Genomic DNA, 12597 nt, shown 5'->3' on the forward strand with positions numbered 1-12597 from the left:
ATGAGATATTTCCCACATAATACATGATGGAGGGATGTGACATTGTTTTATATCAGAGTCTTTTATATCAAGACATTTCTCAAAACCAGAATATGATCAGGGTGACTTTTGAACACTGGAAATAAATCATGTACTCATCCCGGCAGTAGCCCCCGTGGCACTCAAAATTTCCCTGGAATTTTCTAGTTCAATCATTGTTTTTCCCTTTGTGTGCTCTGTGCTGAAATCATCCTTTAAATTCCACCAGCTCACACCCCTGAACTGCTATCATGTGAGGATGAGTCAGTCCTGGAGGGTAAAGGGCACGAGTTGTTCTGGTGTTAATCACTGTGCTGTGTATACCTGTGCATGTGCGTGTGTGTGCATGTGTGTGTGTGTGTGTGAGATCTTTGGGTAGACAGTCTGGTCCTTCCTGTCCCTAACACACCTGGGCAGGTCACAGCTTAGCACCAGCCAATAAAACGCTCCTTCTGACTGAATCATGTGCCGCTCATGTGACAGACCTGCCTGAGGAAAAGGGGTGAAAATAATCTCAACTGTTCAGTCACAGTCAGATGTTACAGAATACTCTAACAGACCAGATTTGACTTCATAAAGTGAAAAGTTTGCATCTGTTCATTGTCTGTTAATTACTGTGTGGACGATGCATTATTGCACCAGCATCTCTGAGAGGCAAAGAGATAAACAACCACAGCTCTCCTCTACCTGCAAGTACGCCTGTCTGCTTATAGACTTCCTACACACACAAACACTGGAGCAGGATGTAGTGTGGTTATTTAAAGATACCAAATGGTTTGTTAAACTTTATTTTTCTTCTTCACTGATAAAAGGCCAGTGACTTCTGAACAGACGATATTCAGAAGCATCTGCATCCTCAGCACCTTTTGCCCCTCTTATTTTGGCTTCTGTTGCACCTTTGCGTTCCACTTTTATTGATTGTTTATTGAATTTTAAATTGATTTCCAAACTCAGATCATGGTTTTTCAGATCCCGACTCTGTCCCTGACTTTACAGGATGATCCAGCGGCAGGTTTCCAGAGAGGTGGTCGATGGTGGATCAGTACACGTCTGGCTGGACCTGACAAGTAAGATGCAAAAAACCTTCTCACGGATCGTTGTCTTTTTAATGTCAGCTTTGCAGAACTGCAATAAACTCCTTGGTGCAAGTTAAAGTAAAAATCCAGCATGAGACTTTGTGCCAGAAATCACATTGTCCGATCAGCATATTTTAGAAACGTGGTCTGTATTTCACTCATATGAAAATAAGAGGATTAACTAACATGTCCTGTACATGTATGAAAATACAGAAAAAGAAATGTAGTCAGTAACATAACACTTTATGTACATTTACATTATCTTCTACTGTGAAGCTGAAGTGGCTCATTTTTGTTGTTTGTTTTTTTCTAGATCGACAAATTGCCTTTATGCTGCAGAAGAAGCTTCACGATGCCTTTCAGGTAGAAATCCGTTTCCTGCTTCGTCAACTGGAGCCGTGGGCAAATATCCTGATGTTTGTTTTGGAGAGATACAATCAGAAATCATTCAACACACGCAGTAAATACAAAGACATCTGCCAACATACGTGACGTTACAGTGTAAAGTGACACATGTGGGTCAGTAGAGTCAGTATAGACTAGAAGAAACACACTTGAACATGTCACACTTGGCTGAGTGCCCGTGCTTTAAGGCAATATTTACATTCTGCCTTGCAACGTGAAATGAAATATGCTCGACTGATGTTGTTAACGCTGTGTCTGCAGGCTTTCGTGGAGAATAAGTTGGGCGGTATGTCATACCTGGTCGCGCTGCCAATAAAGGTAAGAAAGGAGCTTATGGAATAAAAACAAGTGTGATAAGGATGTAGAAATGCATAAAAAACCTGTTTGTATTGCAATCCTAAAAGAGAAACAAGCTGTATATGCAACTGTGTTTCTGCTGATGCAGTGCGCTGCATAACAGAGTCTTTTGTTGTCGGCATCTCGTAGTTTGAGGAGCCGATCTACGGCAGCCTGAACACAGACTTCACTACGTTTGTGACACCGGGAGCTGTGCTCAGGTCAGTGTGATGAGGGCGGGAGATGTGAAACAGCTTTTTATTGACACACTGCACCTGTGTTAATGAATGTATGTGTGATAATAACATGTCTTTTACTCACACGTTTTCTGGGATTGAACCAGATGCCAAACTGTCATTAAATTTCTGGTGTGTTTCTCTCCTCTCCCTCTCTGGCGCTGCAGTATCACCTTCTACCTGGCCGTGGGTCTGACGGCGCTCTCCTTTGTCCTGGAGAGGAAGGAGGGGCTCCTGGACAGATGCTGGGTCGCAGGTGAGGGGTCACAGCTCACACTGCTCCTACACAAACACAAAAGCTGTGTCCTTCTGTTAGATATACGACACAATTGCTTCACCTTCCCATTGCATGTAAACTTAAAACTTGGTTAAATGACTTTTTCTGTTTGTCAGATTGTGTCCGTCCTGGTTTTACCCCCGTCTTCTGTAAAATAACATTCATTTGTATTAATTAATTACCCCTCTAAGCTTTCTTATTTATTTATTAAGTGGGAAAAGTTGGTCAAAAGCTCTGAATATTGAATTGAATCCAATTTATAAATCATTTAAGTGTAATTTTAGATACAACCAGTAGGGGGAGTAAGATGATCACAGCAGAATGTGATGATGTTTACCAGCTAGAAAGCTGTTTTAACACATGATGAATTATTAATTTTACATCTTTAAAATATTTAATATGTATAGAAATGTGTAAATTACATTTTTGTAAGGATGAATAATGTATGTAAATGTGTTAGATTGAGAGGAGATTGATTGATGACCTATTTACTGCTGATAAGAGATTTTGGACGGAGCTTGTGACTGAACGACACTTTAATGTTTCTGTGTCGGTGTGTCGCTCCCAGGTGTGAGCTCCCTGGAGACGATGCTGGCTCACCTCTTCTCTCAGCTGTTCGTCATCAGCGTTCAGATCATCCTGCTGCTCCTCTTCATCCTGCTCGTCTTCAAGGTTCGTCCCATAAAACACGCAGCTACACTGAGAAAATGGGTGTTATAGAAACGACATCCACATGGAGGAAAGTAACAGCAAGAAAACATAACATAAACAATAAAGAAACCAAATAATCGATAAAAATTAATACATATCTAAATAATTGTTTGATTGTATTAAAAAAAAAAGAAGATAATTAATAATTATTTAACTATTATTTTCCCTTTAAAGTATCACAGAGACACATTCACCCTCCTGTTTGTTTCCCTAATAGTTGTGGTTTTGTGTTTGGAGAAACACACCACAGGGCAAATCGTGTTTAACCTTTACTGAAACCACAACACTGTCAGTTACTGTTAAAGTACAGCTGACACACACGAGTCTCTCTCACACTATTGAGCTACAAAAGACACATTTCAGGGGAGATTTTCTGAAACTGGAGGAGCCTCTGAAAGGTCACTGCATTCCTAATGTGATTTGGTTTGTGGAGAGTTTCAGGTTAATGGTTGGAGGTTAATGTTTTGCAAATGCAGCAGGCCCCGCTACCCCGTTACCCTGCTCATTTGCATTTTTATTACATCATCAAAAATCTGGCTTTATACCTACAGCACATTAGAGCCATAATAATTCATTTTAACCATCAAACAGACCTTTGTTTTCCAACATTATGACGCATCATTCTTTTCTTTTTTTTGTACCTGTGACAGCATACTGAAGAGGAAATACTGTGTGTTGTAAATCTTCTCATGTGTGTCCAGCACGCTGAAGGTCAGCAGGGTTTCAATAGACTTGTATAGAATCAATACAGGGAGCCGGCATTTGGATAAAGGCAGGATACATATCACTTGTGTGTGTGTTAATGTATCTGTGTCCATGCAGGCACATGCTTTTATGGGCGTGTGCAGTCGTCCATGTCTGAAAGTGTGTGTGTGTGTGTGTGAGTGCGTGTTAATTAAGGTGCTGAAGTCCAAAGAGACCACCACTCCATAAATCACTTCCCGCGTTGGCCGTATCTAAGGATCACTGCGGGATCGCCACGACAACAACCCTTGATTGCTGTGGCAACCGAGTGGTCATGTGGCCTCTTGGTGCAGGTCTATTTTTGCACGTTGTCAGGGGAGACGGATAGTGTCTCACACACACACACACAAGCACACACACACACAACCACGAACGTCTGCAGATTCTCTTCATGTTCAGAGAGTTATCCGTCCGTATCTGCTGAGCCGAGATTTACAGACTTCTCTCTCTGTTTTTATTTGATTTTGTTTCTCGCTGCTGCTCCATTTACACTCCTCCCTCTGTCTGTGTGATTTACAGTCAAACCTGATCTGCAGGAACATTTCTTTTCATGTCTTACAGTATTTCTGGCTGAAAATCAGGGAGCACTTCTGTCTCTGTGGGTCTCTCCCTTCCCCTCTTTTATCTCTTTCTCCATTTCTCTTGATCTCATTGTTTCATCTCTTCTCATGTTTCTTAAAAGAATCCTGCACTCATTTATCATTTTACTTTTTTAACATTGAAAATCCATTCAGCAGAGCCAGGTTAGCACTTTCTGAAACCGGCATTTAAAGAAACACACAGTTTTCCTTGTAGTTTGTGGCTGACAGGAATCATGGAGCAGCTCAGGAGATTTTACAACTAGAAGTCCAGACTTTGTTGTCTGTTTTTGCAGAAGACAACATTACACATGCAGACTATTTCTGCTTACTCTTTGGAGGGATTTTGACCTTGCTGTGTTGAAGAGAAAATCACAATGTACTGGAGGAACTTTTACCTCCACTCCTGGGAGTACACTTAACTGGGAAAGTGCGTGAGCGTTGGTTCTTGGGAAGTGCCGCCTTTGTGAGCTTCAGTGTGATCAGAGAAAATTATGTCTTTTACACCAGGATTTATTTTCCACATGTTTTTGTCCATCTGGAATTTGTACGAGCACAGAATTTGATGCTTTGTGTTCCTTTTAAAGATAGAGAATCATCCTTTTTATCCACTAATAGATGAAGATGAAAGACTGTATTTGCTGTAGAACAGGTTATTTGTAATAATGTAAAAGGTTTCGTACATGTCAAAATAATGTACGTGAGGAAACCTTCGACTTTTACGAGCCCGTTATTTTTTCTCACCCTTCCTCCGCTGTCGTTCTTTTTCTCTCTCTCTGCAGATGCCTAATGAAGGCTCCTTGGCGCTGGTCATAATCCTGATCGTGCTGCAGGGCGTCACCGGCATCTCGTTTGGCCTGGTCATCTCCGCCGCAATCGATGACGAGCAGAGCGCAAACCAGGCCGCGCTGGGCATTTTTTATCCCAACCTCATCATCAGCGGTAGGCCTCAGTCTCTCTGTGTGTGTGTGTGTGTGTGTGCGTGTGTGTGTGTGTGTGTGTGTGTGTGTGTGTGTTTGAAGTCTGCATGAGTGTAAAAAAGAAACTTCCTGTAGGTGTCTGATTGCTGGACCTTTATCTGAGCAGAAAAAGCTGATTATAAACTCTTTGATGTCGGGAACAGGGTGTACGCCTGAGTGGAGCTTTGGTTTGTTTGAATTCACAACATCAAAACTTTAAAAGCTTCAGGAGGACTTGTGTCTCCAGTCCTCCTCTAACACTTCAGCTGCATTGAGAGTAAAGAGAACTGGAGATTAAAACAAAAATCTCACTGTATCACTGACAGAAAAAAGGCAGAAGAAGTCAAACATACAGATCAGAAAAAAAGTGAAATACGTTTCAAAAAAGCTTCAAAAGGCAAAAACTAAACCAACTTCTGTGTGAGATTTTTAATATTACGTAATAGTGAAACAGTTTATAACTTTATGTGTAATTATGCATCTGACATTTAATGATATTCTGTATATCAATAGGAATAATTACATCTCAAGCCTCTGTTTTACACTGTAGATCAGGACTTAGAAATATTATCTGCTCAAACATTCGCTCCATTGAGTAGCTGCTCTGTAGCTGTCAATCATATTCAATGGTTTTCTTCAGCAGGTGGAGTTTGCACAGTAGTCATGGAATCAAATTACCTCTTTATTGATCACTTAAAGGATTTTTTTTTTGTCCGTGTTGAATTAAAAGCTGAGGTTCAATGAGAAGTTAATTCTTGGAAATTCTCACCACAAGGTCCATTTAGTAGCTGATCTGGAGCTTTTGATCATATCGCACACTCTTTATCTTTCAGCCTCAGCAACGGCAGGTCATGGTAACCAGGCAAACTGCCACTGAAGATCATGTGATATGACTGACTCGTCTAGAACAGCTGCTAAATGGGCCGTGTCGTGAGATTGTTTTCTCAAGCGCTGTTTCCAGGCAGTTGTTTTTGAGTTTCAGTGCTGAACTTTAAAGACCTCACATTGTGCTATTTTTTATTTATTTATTTATTTATTCTTGCTATTTCCTCGTCCGCCTTCTATGGTCCAAATAAAGTAAAAGCTCTCATCACAGCAGGGTCAAAACAAGAGAAACCAGAGCTTGTGTAAATGCATCACACACTGTATCTTAAGAGCAAGTGTAAATGGCGTCTTACGCGGTCTCCTCTCCGTCCTGTGCTGTAGGTATCATCTGGCCTGTGGAGTGTATCCCGTATCCTCTGCGCTACATCAGCCTGGCTCTCCCTCAGACCTACGCCTCTGAAGCCCTCCGCTGTATCATGTACAGAGGTAATGTATACACACGTTACACAACAGTCAGTTTCATAATGTTATGAGATGCTGTAGCTCGCGTGGCATGTAGTTAGCGTGTGTTGGGAGTCAGATTGTCACGTTACATACACAGCACAGCCAGTGTGTGTGTGTGTGTGTGTGTGTGTGTGTGTGTGAGCCAGTGTGTCTAAATCATTAATCAGCCCTGGGTCCTGTGTAACTCAGCTTCCTGGACTGTGAGGTATAGTGGTTTCGCTCTGTCTCCCCGATCTCGTCTCCTCCTCTGGACCCCGATCGTCTCTGAACAATAAGACCTGGCGACGGCCCGAGCTGCCTCCATGTTACGTGATACACGCCAAGCACAGGAAGTCAGAGCCGCCGTTTCCTGCTTGAAAAACCTTATCGTAGAGGGGCAGTGGAAGACGAGACACAGGCAGAAGTCAGCAGCGTCAGAATTCAGTTTGGGGGATGAACGGAAACTTCACCCTGCCACAGTTTTTAATCAGAGGACGCTGCTCATATACAGCACATGTATATGATTTATGAACAATCTCAACACAAGCTCCATGTAGGTTCTGGAGTTTTCAATAATATCTCTTGACCTTCATCTGCCAATGATATTTGCCAGTTGTCATGGGATTGTTGATGTTCGAGGACATCTTGTTTTGTTCATATTGGCTTAAAAGCCGAGGTTCACAGTTGATTACCGACCTTGGAGAGACACGTCTAAACAGATGAGAAAAGTATCTCACCATTAATTCTAAATTTATTTATGCTAGTTGCCTTATTTTTTATTATTATTGTGACACAGGGTGTTGAGATTGTTTTCTCAACTGCTGTTTCCAAGGTCAAGAATGAACTGTGTTTGCATTTGTAAATAAAATATCAAGATCAAGAAACAGGGCTTTGCAAAAACAAACATAAAATGAAGCTCACACAAACACTATAATACTAAGAACAGCATAATGAAGACAGAGGTTCCTTAGATAAATAAAATGAAATGATGTTACTATGCTAACCATAGAAATGGTTGTAATACTATGTAATTCTCTGTATCTATAAAGCTCTGACCACACTGAAAGGTATGTTCAGCATCATGGACGTATAGATAATGTTGTATCTTTACCACAGTCTTACAATAAAGAGCTTTTTTACCATCTAATGTATGATGATATTAATTACAGTAAGACAGAGCAGCCGGCATGTTGCCTGAGAGGTAAAACCCAGGGGGAAAAAAGCTCCATGTTACTCACTGTTTCTACTGCAGTCAAAGCTAGACACCGAAAAGTCGTATCAGGTATAAATATTTATAATGTAAATATACACTTGGCTATTTTCTGACATGTGTTGTGTCCACTTTTGACCTTTATGTCTGAACATGTAACTTTCCGACAGGCTGGGGTCTGTCTCGGATGATGGTGTGGCGAGGCTTCGCCGTCACCCTGGGCTGGAACACTTTCTTCCTCATCCTGGCCACGGTCATCTTAAAGCTGAGGACGTGACAGCTTCGTCCTGGAGAACATCCTTCAGTGTGTGTGTGTGTGTGTGTGTGTGTGTGTGTGTGCGTGGGGGGGGGGGTGTAGCCGTCAGGTGATGCCCAGGAGACACAGACTCACCTGTACGAGCCTCTGGTCTGTGGATGTGCAGAGGGAGCAGTCACTGATTTAATGGACTGATGGGTTGTTGCATCAGCAGTCTCCCTCCTCCACACACACACACACACACGCACACTCTCAGCCAGCTGCCTGATCCTGCAACAGTTGCTTTGGCCTGTTCAAATGTGGGTGAAGTGTCAAAAAGCTGCACGTAGAAGCAGACAACATGCACAATATGAGAATACTAACCAGGGACTGTTAAAGTAAGGTTCATGTCTGGTCTTACAGTTTGTTTCACTTCTATTTGCAGCTTGTTGAAACTTTTCACCCCCGGGACGGACCAGGCACCAACTCAGGGTCACTGTTTTGTTTCCGTTTGCCCTTTCGTCTTAATGCTAACAGACAGATTCTGCTGTGATACACTTTTCTGTTTCAGAATAGGTTGGGCCTCACCATTTTGGGAAAAAAGAGGAAAAGAAAAATAACAGTGAATATACTGTAGGAGATAGTGTTTGTTTTTTGTTTGTGTGTGTGTGTACAGTGTTTGTTTGTCAACCTTACATTATATTATAGAGAAAATCTTTATGTAAAATAGTCAGAAAAAGAGTCTTAGCACAAGAGAATGTGAAACTTTCTTGAAATGATTTCTCTCTGGTTGCTTTACGAGCAGAAGAAGCGAAGAGAGGCTTGTTGTTGCGAGATGTCGTGGGAACCCGGAATAGGTTTTAAAGTGCTGATCTCTTCATATATCGGCCAGGAAATTCTCACCCGTTCAGGCGTCCCCGCAGCAACAGCGTCTCCTGTAGCCGCTTGCCTGTTGTATGTTGTGCTCAGTTTTTACGTCCTGTCTCGTGTGTGACAGGAAGTGGTAACCGCGTCTCTCACCTCTCGGTTGCGTTACCAGGTGCTCAAAATGTAAAGAGGGCCTCCGTCATTGGTCGCTGTCAGTTCAGGTCGATGGTGTTTTCTCCGTAACGCATGTTTTTTTGTGCCTGAATCTCCTGCAGGGGGGAGGGAGGGGGAGAAAGTGAGGGTTGATGTTGGTGGAGGGAAAGTGTCGGTACTGTATCAGTTCATTTTCTGATTACTCTCCACTTTGCTGGACGGAGTGGAGGCAGATGGAGAGACGTTTGCTCACAGGTCAGGTGTGTCATGCTCTTCAAACCGTCTGCATAATATATGGTTTGTTTTTTTGTTTGTTTGTTTTTTAACGCGAAAGATTCAAACTGCTCATTCTTTATATTTTGTTTATGAATCCTCCTCCACCAACAATAAATGAAGCACACATGCTGTTTTGGATTCAACGTGTCATGGAGATGTGCCTTTGGGTCGCTGTGTCGTCTGCACTGCGAGGAAAGGGAAATCCAGAAATGAGGAATAACTATTAAAGATCTAGACCGCCATGCAGCTGGTGATTGTCAGTTTAGAGTGAGAAGCGAAGACCTGAGCTTTGACGGAGCGTCCTTTTGTGTTTAAGTTATCAGTGATGAAGAAGGCTACACTGGTACTTTGACATCGATTTAATTGATTTCTTTTAAAAAATACACTTTTGTTTTTAAAATAGTCGACCAGTCTTTGGATTGTGGGGTATTTTTCCTGTTAATGTTTCTTTTTTTAACAAACAAACATGAAATAACATGTTAAAATAATGATTATAAGACTGGAAAAGATAATAATAAGAATAAATTCCTAATTCCTTTAAAGGAATAGTTCCACATTTTAGAAAATAACCTTATTTGCCTCATTGCTAAGAGTTAGAGGAGTGTGTGCTCGCTAAATATGAAGCTTAGTGCAAAGACTGGAAACATGGGGAAACAGCTGGTCTGATTCTGCCAGAAGGAAACTAAATCTGTGTACCAGCACCTCTGAAGCTCACTAATTAATACAAGAAATAGGCCGGTGCACAAGCCTCTTGTAAAACCACGTTTTTACATTTCCTTTTTTAAACGATAAACATGTGAATCGCTGGCTGTCGATCCTCTCATCTAAAGGCGAATCCCAAAACGTCTGAACTATCTCTCTAAACTGAAGAACCTCTGACGGCAGACCACAGACTCAGTCCGGCGTCACATGTTGTGCCAATCTCATAAAGATTTAGAAATGTTTACATTCATGTGGACGCATGTTTGTACATATACCAGCATGAGTTATGTTTAGATGTGTCGTGAATGTTTCCCCCTCTCTTAGCAGCCGTGATGTGACGTGTTGCAGCGCCGCTAATGGATCGTTTATGTCTCCATCAGCAGGACGAAGAGCGAATCTAAATGGCTGTAAATCTCTCTGATTGGTTTGCATCATGGTCTGATGGTAAAGATGTATGTACAGTGCGCTGTGTGTGTAATGCTAGTGTTTCCTGCACTGTAAAAAAAGAAAACCTGCTGTTGTTGTAGCTCTGCTGTTCAGTCATCAGTGTTCCCGTCGCACATTTTAAGGGACATCGTGTTGTTGTTGTTGTTTGGTAGAAGATGGGGCGCGGCCTCGGACAGAAACACGCTCCTGAATGGACTCAGCTGTATTTTTTATTTTTTATTTTTATTTTTTTGCCAAACTGTGAGGATATATTTACTGTAGCTCTGTTCATATTCTTACCTTGACAGAAAGTTGAAGATGAATCCCACGTCATGACGGGACGGACCTCTGTGCCTCACTTGACTCCCATCACACTATAATGTTCTTTTAGCAAACATGTTAAAGATAGTGGACGATCACTGGTACAAAAGAACCGAGCAGCGTACATGAAGATATGGACTTTACTCTGTGATATTGTGACTGTATTTTTTTTGTGTTTTTTGGCTAATTTCTGGACAATTGTGATATTATTGCCAAAAGTTTGTCTTAAATCTGTGTAAGATTGTCAAATGGTTATTTTTCTTTCTTTTTTTTCTAAAAATACTCCATATATCCATTTTGGAGGAATAACTTTATGTTCACTATTAAATACCCACGCTCCACTCTGTAAATCTACCTGCAAAGCATGTTATAAGATTTACATGAACTGCAGTTATCCCGCTGAAGACACTATGTCAAATAATCTGATTACATATGTTCTTAGTAAACGGTTTCACTCCTATATTTCTCCTGTAGCATCATGTGATGAATGTTGCTGATTTGGGGATGTTTGTGTCGGTTGCTCCGTCACTCGAGACTGAAATAACTCAAACTATTCCAGATGATCAATCCCAAATCACTCTGGAGATGCCCTGATTTCCGTTGGGGAAATTTGGTCCAGACATTCATGGTCCCCAGAGGATGACTCGTAGAACCTTAAATCCCCCGACCTTTCATTTTTCATTTAGCACCATCATCAGGGGAAAAAACGTCTATTGTCCAAGCAGCAATATTATCCTGCCCTGAAAAACAATTTCTTACTCGCAGCAACTGGTCCTACAAAAACACTTGATTATTTCAGATAGAAAGTTAGATAGATACTTTGTTTATCCCCGAGGGGAAACTAATGAATAGAGATTTTTGAATGGAGCTCTGATGCCAGCTGTGGAGTTGTTTGTTGACGTTACCAGGACACTGTTGGTCAAATCTCATCAAACCACACCCACGTAGTCCTGATGAAGCACGTTAGCTGAGTGTTTAACCTTTAATGAATAATAACCTGATCTTGTTTTTTTTCCAAATGTAAACCTTGATTGTTGCTTATTTAGTCACAAATATTTAACTATCGAGCAATACTTCAAAAACCAGGTTTTCAGGGGCGTTAAGGTCGTATTAAAGAAGCTGCTAAAATTGTAATAATTCATATTTTCCATCCATCCATATAAGTCATCAGGAAGTGCTATAATTTACTGTGACAGACAGTTGTTATTCAGAGTTTTGTCTTCTTTTAATATCGGAATATTGCAGTTCATGTAAACACGTACTGTATAAGAAGTTTGTGTCGCCAGATGTACCATGTTTTATCTGCTCCAAACTCCAGTCGACTACCTCCGCTGTCTCTCCCCAAAGGGCATGTGCACTCCTGTGTCGTGACATGTATGCACTGTGATAGCAGACATGCTTTGATGAAGTTCTATTAATGTATTTTTAAACAATAAAAGAAAGAGAAAAGCCTCGTGGAGAAAAATCCTCCCTTTGTCTCGTTGTTGTGCGTTTCACATCGGTGCCAGATTTTACTCAATACCAAAGTGCAAAAATCCCCCACAATTCCTGCGGCTACAAAAACACCCGGAGGCCGTGGATGACAGATTTATTCAGTGACATCATGCTTCGCTTGCGTCACTGTGTTGCTTGTTACCATGGTGACGAAGATGACCCTGCTGCCTTCTCCAGATTCTCACCTGACTGACTGACTGTTTGAACTTTGCACGTGTGTGTGAGAGAGCACATATGTGTATTAGTGAAATGTATTGAAATGTTT

The 12597-nt window shown here is 41.4% G+C and overlaps 1 protein-coding gene across 1 annotated transcript in view; it reads left to right on the forward strand.

Moving 5' to 3' along the window:
* The window catches only part of abch1 (ATP-binding cassette, sub-family H, member 1), a 30178-nt gene extending 17873 nt beyond the window's left edge, over positions 1-12305 (forward strand). The window contains exons 11-20 of the mRNA XM_023415751.2: positions 1015-1085; positions 1408-1457; positions 1761-1817; positions 1986-2056; positions 2239-2327; positions 2917-3020; positions 5164-5323; positions 6547-6651; positions 8029-8168; positions 10826-12305. Of these exons, the coding sequence (XP_023271519.1) occupies positions 1015-1085; positions 1408-1457; positions 1761-1817; positions 1986-2056; positions 2239-2327; positions 2917-3020; positions 5164-5323; positions 6547-6651; positions 8029-8135 (814 nt within the window). The 3' untranslated portion in view covers positions 8136-8168; positions 10826-12305. The remainder of the gene's footprint in view (positions 1-1014; positions 1086-1407; positions 1458-1760; positions 1818-1985; positions 2057-2238; positions 2328-2916; positions 3021-5163; positions 5324-6546; positions 6652-8028; positions 8169-10825) is intronic.
* Positions 12306-12597: the final 292 nt, after the last annotated feature.

This window comes from Seriola lalandi, unplaced genomic scaffold (assembly GCF_002814215.2).
Source record: "Seriola lalandi dorsalis isolate HSWRI2012SDOR001 ecotype SW California unplaced genomic scaffold, Sedor1 jcf7180002054556, whole genome shotgun sequence".
NCBI classification, from domain to species: domain Eukaryota; kingdom Metazoa; phylum Chordata; class Actinopteri; order Carangiformes; family Carangidae; genus Seriola; species Seriola lalandi.